Source organism: Branchiostoma lanceolatum, chromosome 7 (assembly GCF_035083965.1).
Source record: "Branchiostoma lanceolatum isolate klBraLanc5 chromosome 7, klBraLanc5.hap2, whole genome shotgun sequence".
NCBI classification, from domain to species: Eukaryota; Metazoa; Chordata; class Leptocardii; order Amphioxiformes; family Branchiostomatidae; genus Branchiostoma; species Branchiostoma lanceolatum.
Window position 1 is genome coordinate 11,833,789 of NC_089728.1, and position 22,348 is coordinate 11,856,136.

At 43.9% G+C, this 22,348-nt stretch overlaps 2 protein-coding genes across 3 annotated transcripts; one reads left to right on the top strand and one right to left on the bottom strand.

Annotated features, from left to right (window-relative positions):
• The first annotated feature begins 668 nt into the window (after positions 1-668).
• LOC136439322 (short transient receptor potential channel 7-like) lies at positions 669-19,072 on the top strand. 2 transcript variants are annotated; one of them, XM_066434687.1, is made up of 17 exons: positions 669-1,245; positions 10,491-11,279; positions 11,868-12,089; positions 12,442-12,603; positions 12,965-13,070; positions 13,311-13,433; positions 13,602-13,750; positions 13,986-14,088; positions 14,205-14,332; positions 14,665-14,810; positions 15,299-15,503; positions 15,679-15,800; positions 16,440-16,575; positions 17,093-17,119; positions 17,563-17,625; positions 17,977-18,052; positions 18,375-19,072. In XM_066434687.1, the coding sequence occupies exons 2-17, from the start codon at positions 10,539-10,541 to the stop codon at positions 18,665-18,667; spliced, it is 2,802 nt and encodes a 933-aa protein (XP_066290784.1). In that variant the 5' UTR covers positions 669-1,245; positions 10,491-10,538; the 3' UTR covers positions 18,668-19,072. The 2 variants fall into 2 exon arrangements, with proteins under 2 accessions (XP_066290784.1, XP_066290785.1); XM_066434688.1 differs by lacking the exon at positions 17,093-17,119 and having other exon boundaries at positions 672-1,245.
• LOC136439323 (uncharacterized) lies at positions 18,870-22,132 on the bottom strand. Its single transcript, XM_066434689.1, has 5 exons — positions 21,943-22,132; positions 20,429-21,095; positions 20,044-20,199; positions 19,763-19,902; positions 18,870-19,476 (listed from the first exon to the last, which is right to left on the bottom strand). Exons 2-5 carry the CDS (start codon positions 21,046-21,048, stop codon positions 19,286-19,288), a joined length of 1,107 nt encoding a protein of 368 aa, XP_066290786.1. The 5' UTR covers positions 21,049-21,095; positions 21,943-22,132; the 3' UTR covers positions 18,870-19,285.
• Positions 22,133-22,348: the final 216 nt, after the last annotated feature.

The following is a 22,348-nucleotide window of genomic DNA, read 5'->3' on the forward strand; positions in this document are numbered from 1 at the left end:
GTGTAGATACCACTCCTGTGGTGACATTTACCCGACGGCTGACACAAAATGTACACTGGTAAGGGTTATTTTTTTCTAAAGATACATGTATTTTATTGAGCATATATTGATAGTTTCATGGTTATGTAGAATTAAGGGGGTTGGTAGAATCACAGGGCAAAGTTCAATAGATCCTAGATATGACTTTGAAGATAAGCAATTTAGGTACATCGACCCACTGCAACACAATACTGTACACACAAAAATATGCGGACACAAACGCGACCCATTTCGACATGCTAACGTTGTTGATTCATAGATCTGTAATACGTGGCCCGAAGACTACTAGTATTACACCAATGTTTATGGGACTGAAAGGACATAAATTGTTGTTTTGCATATACGCGATGAGTAATGGCCAGGAATACCTTATGACGGTGATGACATGTGAAACATACTAGCGAGAGGAACGATAACTCAATGGAATGGCGCGTTAGTTTGGTGACTGGACTCAGCTCATGTCTCGGTGTAACTCTCAAAGTAAGCCCTACGAAGCAGTGAAACGCCCGAAGATGTGCTCCACTAGTCATGATAGATGTCTGCTGTACGCTTTGTAACGGGTAATTGTTCGGACCTTTGTCAAACAATGGATACAGGGATAATTTCCTGGGCAGACCCTGGAGCATCGTTACCATAACAATCCCAGTAAACCAATCGGACAGGTCTGCTTACAGGTCTACCGCATGCGTCCCAGTTACCAGGGTCTGCTTGTGGAAATCTCAGCTGGAACACCTGCCGAGACTTTGTCGTGTTTTCTTAAGTTTTGGTCTTTTGTCGTATTTTCTTTTTCTTATGCATCTTCTGATGTCAAATATTTGCGAGGATGAGTTCTGCGTTTTTGGAGACACCAGTCGAATGAATACGCTTGATCTTATATGGCCTCCGTCGGTGAAGATACCATTTCGACAAGACAGAGGGTGACGACGTTCGCCCCTTGGTAGTACTTTGTATTCAGGCAATCGTCCTTTTTTGTCAAGGCAGGTAATAGTACCTTTACGCGGTGGGGGAAACCAAACACCGAGGCAATTGTTTGGAGCACCCGGTATCGTTTACATTGCCAGTTCACCGGCGATCGGCAGTGGAGGTGTTTGTAGAGTGCGTCTCACGCCGCCTGACAAGTGACGTCTTCACTAGAACAAGATTGTCTTGAGCGGCTACCACGACAACACACGGCAACAGAAGCCAGCTACATGATCCCTGATCAAGGTAAGGTGTTTTACATCCATGTATGGACAGTAGATTGCCCTCGTTTGTACGTTGAATGTCTGTTTGCTGTCACCAGTGACGTTTTGTTGTCTGACAACGCGGCCATCTCCGGAACTACTCGATCATTTTTAGACCAACCACTCACCCTACCGGATAATGGACGAATGAATAGGGAGTCGAAGTACGGAGAACGGAAAGCCTTGAGTCATTTAGAAACGTTAGCCACAGATCCTTATGGATGATCAAGCAGAAAACTATTACCGAAAGACACATGTTTATGCAGGGCCGTTTTGTGTCCCAACTTCCGAGCCCGCCCGGAATGGTACCAAAGACGTTACGCTTTGCAACACTGTTTGTCATGAGCCAGAAACAAGCCTCTCTTATTCTTATGGATAATTTGTGGCCACCCATTGCTTGTGTAATCTAACCAGAAAAGGAGAGTAGATCAACAGGTAACATATCTTGAAGGGTCTATACATAAATGTTTGCTATTTGCAAAATTGAGCTGTGGCGTAACACATGAGAGTATGGTTTTGGAACGGTTCGCTGATTCTCATAGGTTTGAGTCATGCTCTGAGTCTAAAGCTGCTTAAAAAGTAGAGGCACCCAGAAAGGTGTTTCAGTAGGACAGGCTGTCTTAGTATTTATGACAACGACGAGCTGCACCTCCCCAAATGAGTCTACCTCTGGAGCCAAAATGGCGAAGGAAACAGGCTAGACTTTATTTTGCTTGTAATGGAGCAGTGTTCATATGTCAACCCCAACTGTCAGTTGTTACGAAAGGAAGAAAGTCATGCTATAGCTATAGCGCTGAAGACAAAAACATACGGAAGAATTTGTGAAAGTGCCTAAGGCTATCAAAACAGAGAAAGAAAGGTTGTGGACGGCCATTCTAGTCCTCGCTGATGGTAATCATATAACGTTCTCGTGTGTTTGTGTTGGTGGGCAGTTGACCTTGACCGTGAGTACTGTACATGTAAAGGCACTATTGTCACTCCCCCGGCCCCCATTTACTCTGTCGACCCACTCCACAGTACATTTGTCGCCATTCCTGTACTTGTATCCAGCCCTACCCCCTGCCTTGATAGGTACAATACCAGCAGCCTCTAACATGGGTTCACTTACCTGACAACGAACCCCGTTTGAGCCGTTTTCTTTCCAAAATCATAACAATCACTCAAGTGAAAGCCCCCATCGGGCGCAACATAAAGGGTTAGAGGTTATTTAAGATTAACGTCATTACCCGCATGGTTAAACAATAGGATAAAGTTACTTATCATCTTAGTTTAGTCATGCGTTATTTGTTATCTGGTGGAATGGACAGCAGCACATTTAACGTTTAGAACCAGGGAAAGCAAAACACTTTGATACATTGCACTTTCAAAGTATTCAGACAGATTGTAACCGGTTTCTTTTATTCAGATCGACAGACTATCATTTCCACACGGAGTTTGAACACAAACACAAAATAATGTATGTTAGTGTTTACGGTATGTTTGTGTTTATGCATCCTTTAATCAAGGACACTTACTGTAAATTAAAATAGCTTATCAGTGAAAAGAATCTTAATCCAGGGTCCCAATTCTTCTGACAAACTTTCTATTTACTCTCACATGATAGTTTTCACGGGAAGGGTCACTAGGAAGGCAGGTGATGATCATTTAATCCAACCTTTCTTCATCGACTTAAAAGAAGCCAGTACTGTTTTTCAATATGATTATGAGATAACGTTGTAGATTCTTTCGGCTTAACTCATTCTTTGGTATTTTCTAAAGATGATTATATGGTGATGAATAGATACAATGATAGATTAAGAAAAGTGTTTATGTTACCCCCTCGTTGTATTGATATTCAAGAAGATTGGGAAATGCTCGAATCACCGGAAGAGCAAGAAATTTGCCAAACTAAAGAAAGTAACCTCCATTAACATTGATCCGCTGGGTTACATAAAGCCGCCACTTTGAAAAACTGTGGGTTTTAGAAATCTCTAGTGCAGTACTCCCAAGGTATATGCACAGTTTAGATATACAGAAGTACATTAAACTGGGGGGCATTGTGTTTGAGACGGGTTGGACGTATCTTTTCAGGGTGACGGAATTATGTACCCTGGTTGCAATTATTTTAGTAGATGTTACTACCTCATAACTACGAAAGGTAATTCATCTCAGCAATATGTGCCCAGAGGTACGCAGTAACCGACAGGAAACAACCTGTCTTTCAGAGTCAACTTGATTCTTCTAATATAATTAACTAGCTTTTAATTACATCGAAGACAAACGTGACTGCCTATCTACTTACGATTACCGTACACTACTGACAGGGGAAATGTGTTAAGGCTTTGTTGTACAGCGGCTTACATGACAATGGTCTTTTCTCATGTAGGTTCTGACATCGATCTAGGCTCCTTTGTGGCCTAGCTTTTCCGTCAGCTATCGTATGTTGTTAACCGTGTTGATGGAAACAGATCTTTGATGCTGATGGACAGACAATCTGGGCCACAGTTATGCATTGCTCAATCAATGCTGCCGCCATGTTGTATGCTCTGACAAGGGAAATGTTTACCCCGTAACAGATTTAAGGACCGCCAGCAACACTGGAAAAGTAGTTCCTTTTAGTGTAGCAAACAGATGTTTGATCAACGTAGAAAACGCAATCTTTTTATGATGATATGACCACAGTTCTAAAATTAACCATTGTCCCTTATTAAGAGATAGAGGTGACTTAGACAGATACTCCTTTTCCGTATGCTCTAGGGTACGCCTTCTGGGAACACACCTATATATGTTAGAGCTTTTAAAACTGTTGCTTTTGGAAGTGATTGTTAGATGGTGTGCGTTGATAAATAGGTGTTGGCAAAGGTGATAGCCATGTCAAAGTTCAACAACCCCTCTCCATAAGTGAAAAGTATTTTGCAGTGTGTTAATGCTGCGGCACCCAGGCAAGTCTACGGCTTTGTTGTCACAGTTGCAGACGGTTGGCACTGCAAAGTTTTCCGAAGACTCGATACGGATGCTGCTTTGCGGTGGTCAATGATGAATCATGTTTGAAAATCTTTTGAAATTAGGCCTCTTTTTAAAGTCTCAACGACATTTTTAGTGCTATATGTTGTTCTATCGGCCCGTATAATGAACGGCCAAGGTGGGACTTTGTACACACACGCACAACGCTGTGGCATGTTTCATTGTGATCCATGAGTATGGCTAGGAAATGATCCGGGGCATGAATGAGCTTTGTTGCACAACAGTTGTACAAGGTATAAAGTATGGCAGGTTTAAGTAACAAACATTTTCTATATTGATAATACTACGAATTTGTAGTCTATGTTAAACATGGCAAACAATGGCGATACAACTGTGGGAAAATGAACCATTTACGTGCAAGCTTGAATGGACATTTAGGATAGATATATAGGATAACAGGACATGTGTATAATGTTCCACTGTCTTTCTATTTTCTACCGCAGAGCGATTGAAAACGACAACAAGGATGACACTTTACATAGACATTTTGTTAATACAAATTATTCTATTTTGTGTAACAGAAGTATTTTTGTCAGTAATGCACCCCATCACCGAAGTGTGACAGGTTCTGTTGTCGGTGCAAAATTTGTGACACATTAGACACACTGGGGCATCGTGTACCAACGCCTGCATATCGTGATATCAAAGACGGTTGCACCGCCCTCCCTCGTCGTTTAAAGCACAACCTCCTTGTTGCCCGGGCAACATGCTTGTTTGATGGCATAACAAGTAAGGCTAGAGTTATCTTGTATCTGAGGTACAATGACCCTGTGTCGATTGTGCGATAGATCAAGGTGATGAAATTATGATCGAACAGTTTGAATCATGGGACACACATCAGCAGTCTGTTATGTGTCCTTTGTATTGCTTGTGACCCAGTAAGCTCCAATGCCTTCTTTGGTGCGTTTGTTTATGGCAGAAGAGTGACAAGCAAGGTAACTAGACACATAGCATGAAGCTTTGTCAGGGATGCAAGATCTTCAGACAGACTTTGGGAGGGAATATTGTCGTGTGATTCTGACTGTCCCACTGTTCTGAAGCTGGTCTAACAGGTGTTGGACGAGACTAGTACCCGGGGCTGTAGCCCTGGCCTACTGGTAAAAGCCTCCACCAGGCCTTCCTACGGCCGCGGAGGTAAAGGATCATAAAATTCGGCAAAAAGGGAATAGTTGGCCAGGAAAGTCAGTCCATGGTAAGGTTAACATCTGTGCAAATGAAAGCCTATGGTGGCCAAACTCTCCTGGCAAATATTCTCCCTATAGCCGGTGCAGCCTGCTGGGTGGTGTGGGGATATGATACTAGTGAAGGGCTGTAGGTCCGGTTGTTGCTAATGTTTCAAAACAGTGGCAATGTAAGCCATATCCTAACAACTGCAAAGGTGAAGACGTGCAAAAATGACCCAAACCCTCATAGGTTATGTTTTCCAAGTTATTTGATCTGCCTTTGTCCAAAGAACAAAACAATAGTCCACCTATATTTCACACTGATAACATCCTGTTCGTTGTTTGCGATGTACATTTCTCCGCCCATGGCCAATACAATACAACCACGGTTAAAGAACCTCCTTGTAAGTACCACCATCCGTCACACAGGGAACTGAGGAGATAAAAATTTGTCTTCGTTGTCGATGACCGGTTCTGTCATTGACTCGCTGAAATTCAGTTGAAAGTTCATCTGCGTTGGTAGATGTAATTATGTATAAATGTTTTAAAACTCCAATGTCCAACACAAGAAGTTGGACTTACCCAAATTTTCGATTGATCAGCTAGAGGGACTGGAGTTGGGTAAGTCCGATTTCTTGTGTTTAAAATTGCAGTTTAACTTCATTTGATACATAATGGCAAAAGAAATTGTACGACGTGTGTGACCTTATCATGGTGTAGCGTGTGTGCATCACGGGTCTTGTTTATATGGTAACCGACACAGGTCACGAGACACCTTTGTAGTGTGGAGAACCACAAATGCGTTGTGCGGGAACGGGATCTCCAGTCGCACTTTCCCTCTCATGGGGGGCCCTGGTGTTGAAACAGTGTGCGCGCGCGTACGTGTGGCACATGCAAGGCATGACGAGACCCAGGGGGTCGACGACAACATTTCTTTCACGTTCTTCTCTTGCCCGTGTATTTTGGAAAGAAAGAATGTGATTTGGGGATGTTTGAATCGCCACTCGGAACGGTTGAGTGGGACAGGTGCCGTGCAGTGCCTTTCACGTCGAATCTTTGCCTTGTATATTTTACACAGCTCGGTCGCTAATCTAGACGGGTGTGGTTTTAAAAGTGTTTACCGTAGGTCACAACTGTTGTGTCCTTTTGTCCTGTTCACACAGACCAAGTCTTCCTCTCTAATACTTAGGCACGGCCCAGCGGGGCCGTTTATTACTTCATACATCAAAACACATCCGACAATCTCTGGAATATTGCTGGACTAGTTCCCCCGTTTATATCCACATAAGCAGACAAAAGGAGTGGCTTTTCCACGATGTAGACATCGTTTAAAAGTCTATCACATGGTAGGCTAGATAGTGTAATGGGTGTAACCTATGCCGTGGCTAGATCCACTGTCCTCACTTAAGGTGATTGATTTCATTTCTGTAAACGGGGTATGATAAAGTTTCTCAAGCCTGTCGTACTTTTCACCTTACGACGTGAAACTCGATCTCGGACAGAAAGGGAACTGGATACATACAAACGTGAATCAAATATTGTTCTGACTACTTACGCCGATTACATGTCTAGAGTTACGTTTGATAATGCTAAAGGAAGACATGGAGAAGGGCAGGGGAATTACCTCAGGTTGTCTTTGACTGGAAAATCTTACTGTATGACATGTAATCCCCTACATTTTGTAGAAATATTAGTATTCAGGTTGATGCGTTCATGTGGGGAGAGGCTGTTTTTGGTAGTATTCTTGTTGCTATCGTTATTTTTGTCTTTTGCCTAAAAAACGCTAGCCTGAGTGCTAGCCTTTTTAGCTTCCGTTCGCTACCCAAGCTCCGGAGCGGAGCTTGGGTAGCGCAGCGGAGCTAGGGTAGCGGACGGAAGCTAAAAAGGCTGGCGCTCAGGCTAATAAAACGCAGCAGTAACGGTAGAAGCGGCCCGCAGATGCTGTATACATTTTGAAGCAGTAGTGTTCCCCATAGTCATAGATGTAACAGCTTACATTAGTATCTGCTTCAGTTCGCCCTGTCTGTCCTAGTCCAGATGTCACGGTTATGAAATTCCAGTGTGTCCCTATGGTTATACTTTTTTTAGTGCTCCCTGCTACAGGGTTTTAAAGGCAGGAAAATGTATCTAAAATTAAGAGAAGAACTTTAAGACTTGTTTTCTTGCCAACAAAGTCTGTGGAGGATTGCACGGAAGTCATCGGTAACGGTGTTCATAGTTCATTGATCAAACATGCCGAGTATCTATGTGTGCTGAAGCGCATATTTTCTGCGTGAGAACACACCATCTGATAACCCTGAAGTGGAAAAGTGAATGTTGTTTGTACGGTATGGTCGCTGGCATAATTACAGACTGTTGGGTCACCAGGTGGGTAAATTAGTGCCCCCTACAACTTCCCCAGCTGTAATTAGACCGTTGGTGGTTATCTGAGGCTTTAGTTTGATCCTCAAAACCTTCATCCATGCTTGTACAGGGACCGCCCACCTTGTTACACCCATAGAGGTACCTTTGAAGCCGTGGTGACATCGAGCTCTGAAACAACGACATATTGTTATTCGTTAATCAATGGTTCTTCCATGCCGTGGGCAAATTGAGAACAACATTTCACATACTCAAGTGGGCCAATAGTTATTTCAGTGGACCGATGGCAATTTCCTCATATTCTAGTTGTAGCATGCAATTAAGTACATGTACAAGCAAAATATCGCCAATGTCGCCGACATCATTCGTTGTTTGTAGATTTTAGAACTCATGTCTGATGTGTGCTACCGTGTGAACATGATATTAGCGAGACTGTTCCAAATCACACTACCTTGTGTACCATGGAGTGTTCATTAACGGATGACGCCATAATTGCCCGTGACAGGTGTTTTTTAACCTATTTGATAATGATAATTTCCGTCTTCAAACATCTTTCTTCACGCCATCATGCAAACATGAAAGATAACAGCTGTTTTAGCTGCATTAATAATTCAAAGGGTTTAGAAAGAATCTATCTGAGTGAAAACACGCGAAATTGCGATAATAGCCCTCTGGAAAGATAAACCATGTTGCAGTGTCCTAGGATGACTTACCATCGTGTTCGACGTGAGTTGCTCCCTAACCGATTTATTTATTCATGTCCTGTTACAAGTGTTTGCAGTCATGTCAGCTGATTTATGTGGTATTAAGCATGACATCCTATAACACCTGACAAAGAAGCGGATACGAGCCCTGGACATGAATACGGTCAATGGTTGTATTGAATGCTCTGGGTGGTGGCCCGGTGAAACGTCCTGACTTAGGCAGGTGCACAATTCGACAAACCCCTTTTGCCTTTCTCTGGGCCTCTTGCTTGTCTCTACTTCAAGAAAAAAAACACGTCTGTTTTGTCTACAGACAAATCAACATCTACAAATGGATAAAATGCAGAGCTTGGTTTCAAAAATTTAAAGCAATACCAGCCGCCCTTCCTCGTACGATGAATAATGCTGGAAATGTATGGAACCATGTTTTGCATTCTATCCAGTTGTAGATATTAATTTTTCAACATATTGTGTACCCGGATGTCGAACTGTCATCATAGTAGGGTCTGTTCAGAAGTTCGAGGGTTAATGAGATGAGATGAGCAGAACTGGATGATATAGTAGAGTATAAAGCAAAACGCCGCACTATCAAAAAGTTATTTCTTTCAGTCGTATTAATTTTCGAAAATCTGCTTACTTGAAACGTTGGAAAGAAGATATACAGGGATCTTGGGATTTAAGGGGCCTTACTTCTTAGAATATGGTAAACCGTATGGAAATATTTTTCATGATCAACTCCCGGGCGACTGTAACATTATCCATTCGGGCCGCAAAGGAAACATCCCTTCAGTTATTGGTAGATCAATTGCCTTGGTGGGTCTTACTTAGATTATATTACCGAGAATATTAATTCTCAAGATACAAGGTAGACTAGCGCTCTTCTGTGCGAAGATGTCGACTTATGATTGACCAATTCAATCAGCATAAGTGCAACTTTACGATACCGGTATGTATGTTACAAAAGGAAGAAAAAAATGTCGAACAGCGGCATGGGTTAACTTCTAGGATCAGGATGAAAAGATTTTTGCGGAGAAACCTCTGAATAGATAGCATTTATTTTGAAAGCACACTTTGCAGAAACGTATGCCTTGGTGTGGCCGCTAGCTGTGTTGACAGATTTTCCACGTCCATGCTTGGCAGCGTGCGAGACAAAGCAGGCTTCCAACGGTGTCTGGTGCTGCGGGTAGCATTTCCACTTCAGGATGGACACTACAGAACACTTGCTTACGTGTATGTGCCGTTTTGGCACGGATTTCGGGGAAAGGGGCCTTCACGCACGGAAACATTTGACACCTGTAAATGATGGGCTGTCACAGGCCAGAAAAGACAACGAGTGAGCGTTTCCGTATGACCGGGAGGTCGTTGCTTTATTTTGTACCCAGTTCTTTGCTACGTCGTTCTAAGGAAGAATTCGTTTTTAGATATCACGTCCTACACCTTCTCAATTTTCCCTTAAATTTTGTATTTACATTTGCTGGGACGGTTGCAGGTTAACTCGACCAAGACCACCCAATGATCCGAATGATATTTGCAATGTTGTCACAACCCCCTAAAAGCAAAACAGTGTAATCACCAGATGAAATAAACGGCTTACGTTCCAGTGTCACCGCCGTGACTCACATTAGGTTGATCACGTACAATGTAGGGTTGCCTGCTGCATTGTTACTGTGTTTGCTTAAAAGTGTTGAGAAGGTGGTCCTTCCGACAGCTGGTTCGACATGTTGATTCATTTTCCCCATTATCTACTCTTGACGACCACTCCCATCCACTTCTCCCACTGCTCAGAGAAAACGATATGTTAAAGATGAGGCCTAGGACTCTACAGGTTGCGCTCACTGTTGGTGGATTATTAGACCTCTGAAAACGTTCTGTCTTTGTCTCAAAGAACACTCGATGTTTTCACACTCAAAAACTCATAGAGAACTTTTATTCTAGCAGCATTTGTACTTCATTATTTCTGACGACCTCAATAAGTCAATTCTTTATGTTTTCCGCAGGCATAGACGTCTTCTGCAGATGTGGTCTTAGGTAGGGAGAACCTAGAAATGGCTCCTAAAAACCACCCCCACCGAAAAAGGGCGTCGGGGAAGAATCTCTTCCTACACGCGGACGCGCGGTTGACAGAGCGGGAGAGACGGTTCCTGGACGCGGCAGAGTACGGTGACACCCCCACCATCAGACGGGAGCTACAGGACAAGGGGGATGACCTGAACATTAACCGTACGGACTACATGGGGAGGTCGGCGTTAACCTTGGCAGTCGGGAACGAGCACTACGAAGTGGTGGAGTGTCTGCTAGAAGACCCGACGTTAGACTCTTCCAGGATTAATGAACCTCTTCTGATCGCCATAAGCAAAGGACACGAGAGAATAGCGGAAGCCATACTAAACCACAGAGTATATACAGAATGGAAGGCCTCCAAAGCAGAGACTGTCGAAGACATAACGTTTCCAACCAAAATAGACGAGGACGATATGTCACCGTTTCCGCCGGAAATGACGCCACTTATCATGGCTTGTCAGAAAAATGAAGTGGACATCATATACCGCCTGGTTCACGACAAGGGGGAGCACGTGGTCAGACCACACGACTACTTCTGCCCGTGTAACGTCTGTGAGAACAGGAGAAAGTCAGACGCCTTCAGGTTTTCAAGATGGCGGCTTATGATGTACAGAGCGCTGGGCAGTCCGGCGTACATCTCACTTTCCTCCAGCGATCCCATCCGGTCTGCTTTCGAGATTGGAGGAGAGACTAGAAAGCTGGCAGAGATTGAGAAAGAACTGAAGGTATAGGTTATAATGTTTTATAGTCTTAGTGTCACACATGTTGTTGTGAACTATGCGTTTGGGAATGCTCAGAATGTCGTTTTTGTTGTGTTTTCTTGATGTGATTGTGTGCTGACATGCATGTCAGCGTCTACGGGACGACAGGTGACTGGTTATCAATGGCTGTTGTGAATTGGACGACTGTAGGCCTTTTGTTCGTCGTCTCCTTTTGTTCCTCTGTCAAACACAAACATTTATATGTCAAAGGACAATATATAACGTTATACACGCACTGAGAGATCGCAATTGAAGAGCAACAAACGTAACTGGTGTTAACTGTAGGGTATGACATGAAAAGCGACGACAATAAGAAAGTCGACCCATCAACCTACATCTTAAAACATGCTTGGCCTGCAATACATTGTCATCAAAATATTTTATTGAATTAACAATGTGCAATCTGCCAACTGCAAAATCAATCAGAATTACATCCTTGTGCCGTACACCAGTTTGTTCTTGTTTCTGGTGGTGGTATTGTTATGGTGGACATATGTGAATATAAATCATTTCTAGGGTAAAGTTCGCTAAATTCTATCATTATGTTTCCAGAATGAGTACACCGCGTTGTTTAGGCAGTGTGAACAGTACGCCGTGGACCTGCTGGATCAGTGCCGAACTCTGGAGGAGATCAACGCCGTTCTGAACGAGCCCTGGGAGGACAAGAAACCCGGGGAGCACCCGGGGGAGGACGAGGCCGAGGACGAGGAACTTGACGACGACATGTTGCTGTTACCTCGGATCAAATTAGCCATTCGCTACGGACAGAAACGGGTGAGCACATTATTTATAGTTGACATGAGATTTGATATTGCATAATGCCTCGTCGAAACAATGTACTCTAGCTGGGTGGCAAAAGTTATGACTAAGATTGTGCATGTTTTACGATTAGTATATATGGACTATTCAGGTATTCTATGAGACACGCCAGAAATAGTTACTCAAGCAACTGGGTGAAATTTTTAAACGTTCTATGAGACGTTTGAATACATCAGGCCTAGGAACTTTAAGTTCGTATATTTTAGTAAAAGGTGCATGTCCACCTATGAGAGCAACCGTGTTTTAGAACAGGTTATCGCGATGAAAAGTGACACATCAATTAATCAGTTCATTGTTTTCCCTCTAGTTTGTGTCTCACCCGAACTGTCAGCAGCCTCTGTACGACCTGTGGTACACCACGGCTCCCACCTCCAGACCAACCTTCTTCTTGAAACTCTTCATGTTCATCGTCGTCACCGCCATGTTACCTATCCTGATGATGGCGTACTGGCTCGCCCCGAACAGTAAGGTACGGGTTAAACGGAGTCATGTATATCAGAGATGAAGTACTATTTGGGATGATGTGGAAATGCGTGGCACAAGGGGAGATACACTGATCTCACAGCTTTTGTTTAGAACATTCTATATAGGTACTCCTAAGGTTTTGTAAGCTTTGAAGTACAGGAGGAAACTACAACGAGACAACGCTCTCGCTTCCGAAATAGGCAAATTCATTGGGCACCAACGACTGCACCTGTTGGTAATGACACTATACCACCGACAATGACTTCACCAAGGTCTTTTTTAAAGGACACTAACAGATAATGTCATCATTAACCACATGTAACTTGACACTTGGCGGCTAATGTGGTTGTTTTTCTTGTCCACAGATCGCCAACTTCATGAAGCGCCCCCTGATGAAGTTCTCCCTGTTTGCTGCGTCTTACTTCATCTTCTTGGCGCTGCTGGTCGTACAATCGGCAGGAGTTGGCCAAAGTACGCAATACTTCTTCTTGATCTATATCAATGTGCACTGGAGACAACTTCCTCCTTTAAAAAATCACTGTCTGGTCTATTGAATCATTGCCATATACATCATGAGTCATGACAGACTTCGTTCGTTCGAGTGTGGTTTATACATTCCTTCTATTTGGAAAAGTATGCAAGTAAGTACTCTCAATGACAGTACCTCTGTGCCAATCATGTATGTCTAACGCTAGGATACTTTGCCCACAGTCGTGGGGGCGAACGTCACAGTCCACCCGTCTGTAGTCTCCCAGTACGGCCTTCCTTCCTCCATGGAGTTGCGTCCTGATGTGTCGAATTGGCTGGAGATCACCCTGATGTTTTTTGTGGCAGGTATCTGACGATTACTCCTGCTGTCTGTGAAATGGACCGCTTTGATACCTGCTGTCGTCTAAGTCTATTTGCTTCACGATATGATGCAAAATTTACTTTTGTCGTTTTGTCTGTAGATTTTGGACAAAAATGATTGACATGTGACCCAAATGTGCCCTTGTCTGTCAGGGTTTGTTCTGATGAAGTGCAGACTGGTGTGGTTCCAAGGTTGGATGACCTTCTCTCGCGAGAAGTGGAACGTGTATGACACTGTCATGTCCGTCCTCCTGGTCACGTGTTACGTCCTCGACGTCGCCACGCACATCAAAACACACGAGGTAGGATTGGAGAGCTCCTTTAGAACCCAAGCTTTGATATTCAGTTGGGAATAGCCCCTCATGCATATGTTCTTGCAATGTGCGGGTACAGGTATTTGCCAAAATAGAGCCATACAATATTGAGCAACCAATTGTGATTTTGTCACACTGTCCACGGCTAGGCTTTCGCGTCTATGTATCACTTTCCCCGGGTGATTTGGTGATTGATGTAAGGTTTGTTGATATTTTTTTCCAGGCTAAAACGTTCTTTAACGTGACCGGAGGCGGCAGTATTGCTACAGTCCAAGGAGATTTCGACGCAACTACAGTGTCAGGTCATTACCGGTTCCTGGACGCAGGTAAGTCCTGTAATGTTTCTCTTTGTGATAAACTAATATTGAGCATAGAATAAATCAAAAGTTCCACCAAACCAATAAATTTATGGTTACAATAAACTGGTTCTGTTTGATTCCAGACCGTAGAATCTGGCTTGGAGAGGATCCCAAGTTGGTGTCGGAGTGCATGTTCGCTGTCGGCTGTACGATGGCTTTCTGCCGGGTCTTCATCAACTTTCCCATCAGCGAGGAGCTGGGACCGCTACAGGTGAGTACCAGACTGACTACATAGGCTATAGGGAGAATAATGAATTTGCAGGCTCCGAGGGGGGAAACTCTCCTGGCCAGTTAGTGATGTTTTTTTGCCGACTTCTACGATCCGTGCCCCCGTAGGAAGGCCTGGTGGAGGCTAAATTAGTAATGTCATGGCGAGAAGTGCAACATTTCATCCTGAAGGATTCAAGCGGTATTGAAGATTACTGAAGAACATTTTCATTGATACCCTATCACCCTTTGTCCTTGCTCGTCGTAGTAAAGACATTCAAACTCTACAGAAAATAACGTACCCAAAAGATCTTTTCTTCGTCTGTCTTTGTCTAGATATCACTGGGACGTATGATGGGAGACATCATTAGATTTATCATCATCTTCGTCGTCATCTTCATCGCGTTTTGGATGGGTCTGTTCAACCTGTACAACTACTACACTCTGCAGGGGAGACCGGTGGAGAGCTTTGGTTTCATTGAGTAAGTCCTGTTCATTGTTTAAATGATAGTGTTATAACGCAGCTTCGTCAGGTATATCTATACTGTAGCAACGTCATTTTTTGGGACGCCCTTTCGTACGTCAAAGGTTTAGTATGCGCCACGTCCATCCCGACTCTATTGGAATTTGAGACTACATGTACCTGTTAGCATCTGGATAATTAGTAACAGTGATAAGTAATGAAAGACGTTTGACCATTTATTGCCCTGCAATATGCCTTCCTTCTTGGTGTCTTGTATCCTCTACCAGGATCCAGAGGTGGCAAATTGTACGAACTGTCCGACTAACTCCTCTGGCATGTTGTCTGTCTATTTGGCCAATTTCTATTCTTTCCAGCCATCTCTGGAGCCTGGTAGAGGCTACATGTCTTCTGTGGTTGCATAACCTTGCTATACAGGCATTTCCGTTATCTACTCTAAAAGCATAATTGGAGACGTTCACGACTTATTCAATGTCCTTCCAACCCCAGCTGGTACCAGGCCTTCCGGACGCTGTTCTGGTCGCTGTTCGGGATGGTTGAGCTGGACTCCGACCCCACCATTGTGCCGGGGGTGACGCATGAGCTGGTAGAGAGAGTAGGCTGGTTTCTGTTCGGGCTGTACAACGTGGCCTCCATCATCGTTCTCCTCAACATGCTCATCGCCATGATGAACAAGTCCTACGAACACATCACGGTCAGTCTGAGCAATGTTCATCAGTTGCTTTCCACATGTAAAGTCTTCCTAACTTTGGCTATGTTAGGAAAATGATCCAGTGTGTTTATGTAGAACAAGACGTCAGACATAGCAAAGTCCAAGTCATCGAGTGGAAGTAAACAGAAGTTGATAAAGTTTATTTTGTGTACTCTAGGCGGACTCAGACGTGGAGTGGAAGTTCTCCCGTGCTAAGCTCTACATGCTGTACTTTGGCAAAGGGATCTCTGTGGCGCCCTTCCCGTTCAACCTCGTCCCCACTCCATCCGGAGTGTACAAGTAAGTGTGTCTTTATTAAAAGGTAAACTCATCTACGACTGTTAATCCGTGAAAAACCCTCCAGAAATGTTTGACTCAGATTTTGCATACTATCAAACTCCGTAGTGAACATACTATAATTTACTTTAAGAAAAATTGACATTTTCACTGAACTTTAACTTCACGGTGGCAGCAAGTGATTTACAGAAAGGATATGTGGAGGAATCATAAATACTGTAAATCACTGTAATATAGCGGCAGGAAAATAAAGCGGTTGGGGGAAATGGAGTAGGTCACGGCAATTAATTTTGATGGTAGGAACAAACATTGCTGTCTCAAATATTAGTGATCAATTATTTGCCGATGATGAAATTTTAGCTGTTGACTAGTTACCATTAGATCAGCTAAAAATAAGTTACAGTTAACAAATCAAGAATTACAGTGTATGTTTTTCACGGTGACTATAAGTTCACGGTCCAGAGGTGACAGTGAAAACATTGAACATAAAGTTACAGTAAAAGATACAAGATACAGCTGCCTAGTGTGTCATCGTCTTCTGTTAGAAACTTGACATACCAAACCTCTAGATAGCACGTAGGTTGACATTTTGAACAGGTAAATTAGGGAACCATCTTATCGATTGTCCCCGTGTATCTACAGGTGTGTGAAGTGGCTGAAGCAGAAGTGCAAGAGGCGCAGGAACCCCTCCAGCGTGGACATACGTGCCAGCGCCAACACCGGCGAGCCGCCTTCAATCAACGGCACTATCATCCCCATCAAGGCACTGGTCAGATGGGTAAGCCTCGTTTTTACTACATAACATGTACTAAGACCTCATGCTACAAGTCTATTTTTAAAGCTATGTCTATGACTATGTGCTGTCTTGTTAGACAAAGACAAATGGCTACCTGTCACAACCACGTCCCCGACAGAACTATGGGATCACACATAGTCCTCTACTGGACAAAGCAACATGGTGGGGACGAGCATAACGTGTCGTTCTTGGTTATTGACTTATAATCTAACTGGTCTGACTTCGAAACCCTAGCAGTAGTACAGAAACGTTGCATCGCAATGTAAGGTGGGAACTCTTCAGTTAGAATTCTTTTTTGTCTCGTCTTGTTTATTTGAAAACCTTTGGTCAATGGCTATCGTCTTCCGTTGGTTCAGTTGTTCGGCGTTTTGAATGTTTGACGAAGACTTCCACCAAACTACTAAAATGCTGTTAGTCTTGTACACGATGTCAATGTGACTAATGTTTGTGTTACCATCAATGTCTCACACTTGGGACGTTTTGTCGTTCTCGCCAACAGGCTTACTATGACGCTACAGGTGAAAAGGTGGGAAAACGACGCCACGGGGTTTTGCACCTGTAGTCTCTAGCGCATGCGCGCTTTGTTGGTGATTGTCTTTAAAACTGTCGCAAGGAGCCTGCTTGAATGTTTGGGTGTGCACAATGGCGAGGGTTTTATCTTTGAAGCATTGCGATGCTCTAGAAGCTTGCTTGTGTCTAACAGATGAGCAACGCATTCGCACGGAAAGAACAAAGACATTTGGCACGATGTTTCGAGGCTACCTTTGTTTCTGTGTCGTGATATACTATGTTGTGCCGTCAAGTTGTGGGGATCGTCTTGGTAAAGGCTGCCGCTGGTGAAGGTGTTTTGGCGCATGCGCTCACATCTACATTTGACGGAGTTGTTTTAGAAAAGTATCCGCATCCGGAAACATTTCGCTCAAAAGGAGTTTTCCTAACCACTTATCTTTTTTTCTCGTTTCCTTACAGCGACACCAAGCGCATGTAAACAATGTGTTTTCAAGGACAAGGGCGAGGGAATCTAAGTACACGGTAAGATTCAAACGATCTCTTGTGTCAACAGTCAAGTAACTTTCCCGTCCATTTCATGTGCCGATACCTCAACTTCGAACCTACGGTGTCATGCCTTCCCAATGCTAAGATTTAAATATATTTGTCTAGTCCGTTTTATTCCATGAAAATAGCTGCCCGGGCAAAGTAAAAATCGCTATTCTGTACGGTGCTAGACTGTACTATGATAATGTAAGTCGCCAATGTATAATGACGTGTGATATAATATCTTCTGAACAGTATTGGAGTCCCCCTTGTCCCTTCCAGTTCCCTATTTCTGAGACAACAAAATGTGCCAAATGGGTGCTGACGTGCCAGCTCTTTCCTTTACAGAAGGTCATGAGAAGACTCGTGACCAGGTACATCTTTAAGTTGCAGAAGGACAAGGAGAACGACGAGATCAATGAAGGTTAGTTTTGAATACCCACGAAGTTCCCTATAATTATTCGGTGGTGGTATGGACGAGCTAGTTAATGTAAATCTTCACCACCGTCAATTGTATTTCTGCTTCGTAAATGTGGAACTGTTCCAATATTTGTTTTGTTTTTCTGTCATTTTTTCCCAGGGTTTCTCATAATGCCATGTTTATTTCATTTTCATTCAGGGTTGCCCAGCTCAGTAATTAACACTATGCCGTACCTAAAGAAACAAAACACGTTGTATACGTACTGTCAAAAACAAAAAATATATATATAAAATAGTCAAGTAACATAATGACTTTTATCCTGCAGGTGAATTGGAGGAAATTAAGCAGGACATCTCCAGCCTGAGATTCGATCTGCTGGACCAGTACCAGCCGGCTTCCCGCCCCAGCACCTCCACCGGTTCGCACGCGAAAACGTCCAGCGGCTCCGACGCCGCCGTCATTGCGCAGCTGCTGAGAAAGGACCTCGCTAAAACCGTGCGGACACAGGTCGCAGAGGCGCTACAGGCACAGGCCCCGAAGGGAAGCCCCCCGGGTCCCAACGACGGAAAGAAGTCGCGAGAAAGCACACATGGATCAGACATTAACGTCGTGGTGTAGTTGGTCGGTGTGAGTCGGTTGTATATTCGGTTGGTGCCGCTGGACACAATCAATGCGTGAACAGTGTTGTTCCATTTTCTTGCCTATGAGTGGTTCACGAAGTTAACAACCTTATTACAAAGGTGTTAATATTATCATTTGTATATGTTCAGTTTCTTGGTGGTATGGAACCCAACAGCACAATTACATGGGAATCCAGGAATCAACTTCATAAGGTGATCTTTACTTCGATGGCATCTTATTTGTATTGTATCATATTATATCATATCGTAATAAGTTTGTTATTTTCCTGATTACATTCTTTGACGTTCTCTAAATGCGACGAAAATCGTGTAGATAACTTTGTGGTTAAGCTCTTCAACAGTACTGATACATGGAAGTGGAAAATACATAAATCAACTGTCACTTGAGTTTGATGGTCTTATTTCTACTGCATAAAGTAAGACAGGGAAGATTGAATGATAACCAACAATGTTATTAAGCCTTGTGGCAAATATTACGTATACGTTTGTCCGAAGAATCATAATCATAACTATTGGGCGGGTTAGCGCAGTACGCGCAGCCATTCTTATAACCATCTCTTTGGCAAAAAAAAGAAAGTCGGGGATTATCAACAGACTAGCCCTTGGCGGTCTTGGACAGTTCGTAGTTCTCCAGCTCAATTCCTGGGAAGATGCTCAGTGCGTCCCACTTCTCTGTCAGGTGGAACCCGTGTGCGGTCAGCATCCCTAACTTCCTCATCTCCAGCTCACACAGGGTGGCGTGGATCTCACCTTTTGCGTACGCCTCGGCAGAGTTCAGTAGCTCACCTATACAGATGAGAATATATCAGTGGTGCTTTGAAAAGATACCCAAATAAGTTGCAGCCCTACATACATGTAATCTATAGAGAGATATGTAACTATGTAAGTAACAGGATCAATTAAGATAGATTAGTCCACTCGCAGATTACCTATGTAACACAAAATCAGTACGTCTATGCAATATACACAGGGCCATCTGTAGCTGGTAACAGCGATTCAAATTCTGCCTAAAAATATTATGTTGAGTGTTTCTCATAATGCCTCGTAGGTAACAGCAGCCTTATACTAGTACCTGGCACATCAAACCTGTCGTTCTCCACCCAGACGATTTCCTTGATGACCGGAATGTGCTCCTGATCCTGGTATGACACGATCCGGACGACTCCCTGGACACGGTTCTTGTATACGGCCACGAGGTGTCGGGAGAGACGTCTGAAAGTAAAATGTAGCAGTACGTGCGATGAACAAGATATCGCAGCAGTTGGGCATTACAAGTTTACAACCATGTCAGTACACAAGACATTTTATAACATTACAAACCCTTCTCTACTAATCTCATACTTTATTCCATACCCTTCATTGATCCTTCGTTCCTGTTCCTGGGCCCAATAGCAGCTCAGATTGGCCTGTATGACGCCCACCCAGATGGGGAAAGCCGCCAGGATGGCGACCAGCTCACTTTGTAGCAGGCAGTTGACGACTCCACCGATCACGAACATTGCTGCAAAGCTACCTGTGTGAAAGGAAATAGTATAAATGGCATGCATGTATTTAGTAATTGAAATGCCTAACAGCTATATACGATAGCAGGCTGATACTAGGGCTCTTGCTCAGAGGATTTGGAAATATATGAGCAAAATTATCTGGCATGGGTATCCGACTGCAACGTTCTCGCCCCTTGAAGCGCTATTTACAGCGGCCAAGGTCACTTTGAAACGCAAACAGCAAAAACTATAACCTACCAGGCATTGACAGGACATGGAGCTGTGTAGGTAGCAGAAGTCTCGCACGGTCATGCTCCAGCATCTTTGTAACACTCTCCATTTCCTCGGGACGTGCTTCCCGTACCACGAGTTGCTGCTCTGGGGCGCTACCCCACAGGTATCCCGCGAGTCTGGTGACGGCCTTCTCCGTAGTGGATGCAACTGCCCGCACAGGCACAACAATAGGGTAGTAGAAGGCGAGGTTTGTAGCTGTTGATGCGCCTTGACGTGAGACAGACCAAATTGTAGCCAGCACACAGAGTGGGACACTCAGCACACACTTCCCTACGTGTAGGAGTTGTTGTGGAAGGCAGATCTGTGGGCGCTTCTGTAGATTGTTATTATCTTCCACACCATGGAAGCGTTTGCCTTGAAGACATCCATCTACTGCCAACGATGAGACCCAGAAGAAACCAGCAGGACGTATGGCATGGTTAAGTAACGTGTAGGTCAGCATGGTGAAGACAACAGCGACGTGCAGCAAAGACGCCGCCAGCGTCAGTGGTAACATTGCGGCGGTGGATGTCAGGTGGACGAATGACGTCAGCAAGCGCCATGGCCACAGCACCAGCGGCAAACCAGCCTTCCCTCTCATACTGCTCTTACTCACCTATAGCCGGCTTTGATGGTTCGTAACAGTTTCTGGAGATAAAGATATTTTCCATTAATAAGGTCACACTGATTATATGGATGACGGCCGCGCGCACCTAGTCGCAATTTTCGTCAAAAAGAATAAGCTAGTTCGGAGTTGCTACTACGCATGTGCAGTGTCAAAGGTGAAGGCCCTCGGCTTGCCAACAGTGCCCGTCTCGACATTATCTAGATTTGCATACTAGTAACAACGCCCCGACGGGTTTTGTTTACGTTTCGGGGGCCTTCACCTTTGATACTACACCTGCGTAGTAGCAACTCCGAATTAGCTTATTGTTATACCGTACTGTAAATCGTAACGTTACAAAGAATCTACGGATGAGAAAAATAGAGTAAATTGCAAAAGAAAAATTCGGAAAACGTCCTGTGATTTATGGCTGGGTTTACACACGCGTTTTCCGAGTCGACTTGGAGATGACTCAGCGGAGTCGACTCAGGACCGTGTGAACAGAAATTCACTGTGTAAACAGAAATTTACGTAAAGTACGCTTTCCCCAGAGTCGACTTGAGTAAAAGGGGATTGACTGCGATCAACCACAGACAAGAGTTTTATGTGAAAATCAAAGTACAGTCCATGAAAGGAAGGCTGTATTGTTAAGGAGATTTCCTATTACCAAAACAATTGCATAACAAAATTCCAGAATTGAAAATTGTCACCTGAACAAGACTATACAAAGCTGTACATAGTCAAGCTAAATAAGCAAATATGCGCCTGTTCTTTTTTTCGATAGAGGTCACAGAAAATCAATAGTGCAGTGCTATTTCAGTTGTCGGTCTTCCTGTCTTCGCCTTTGCTAATATATGCTGAAAACCTAGGGCTGAAGAAAGCATGGCTTACCTAATTCAGCTCCGGGCGTCCCTGTGTGAGATTGGAAGCAGCCGTTTCTATGTAGGCGTCATGGCTGATTTGTTGCTACATCCCACACTGAATCGCACTCAGACAGCCCTGCTTAGTCCATGGACAGTACAATATCTCTCCTTCAGACACTTGACAAACTGGGCATGTGGGGTGTAAGGCTAGGGGTTAACGAGGGCACAACCGGTCCCATAGAAGACGGGTAAACGGGTGTGGCCGCACTATCCTCACCTGGTCACCTGCTTACATGCCTGAAGATAATGAGCCAGCTGAACGCCAGATAAAGGCATCCCCGGTTCTAACCATTATATCCAACCAAAACTTTCGTACATGTATCAATACTTGTAGGATAAATGGTGTTGTTCGCTCTCTCGCTGCACTTGTATGT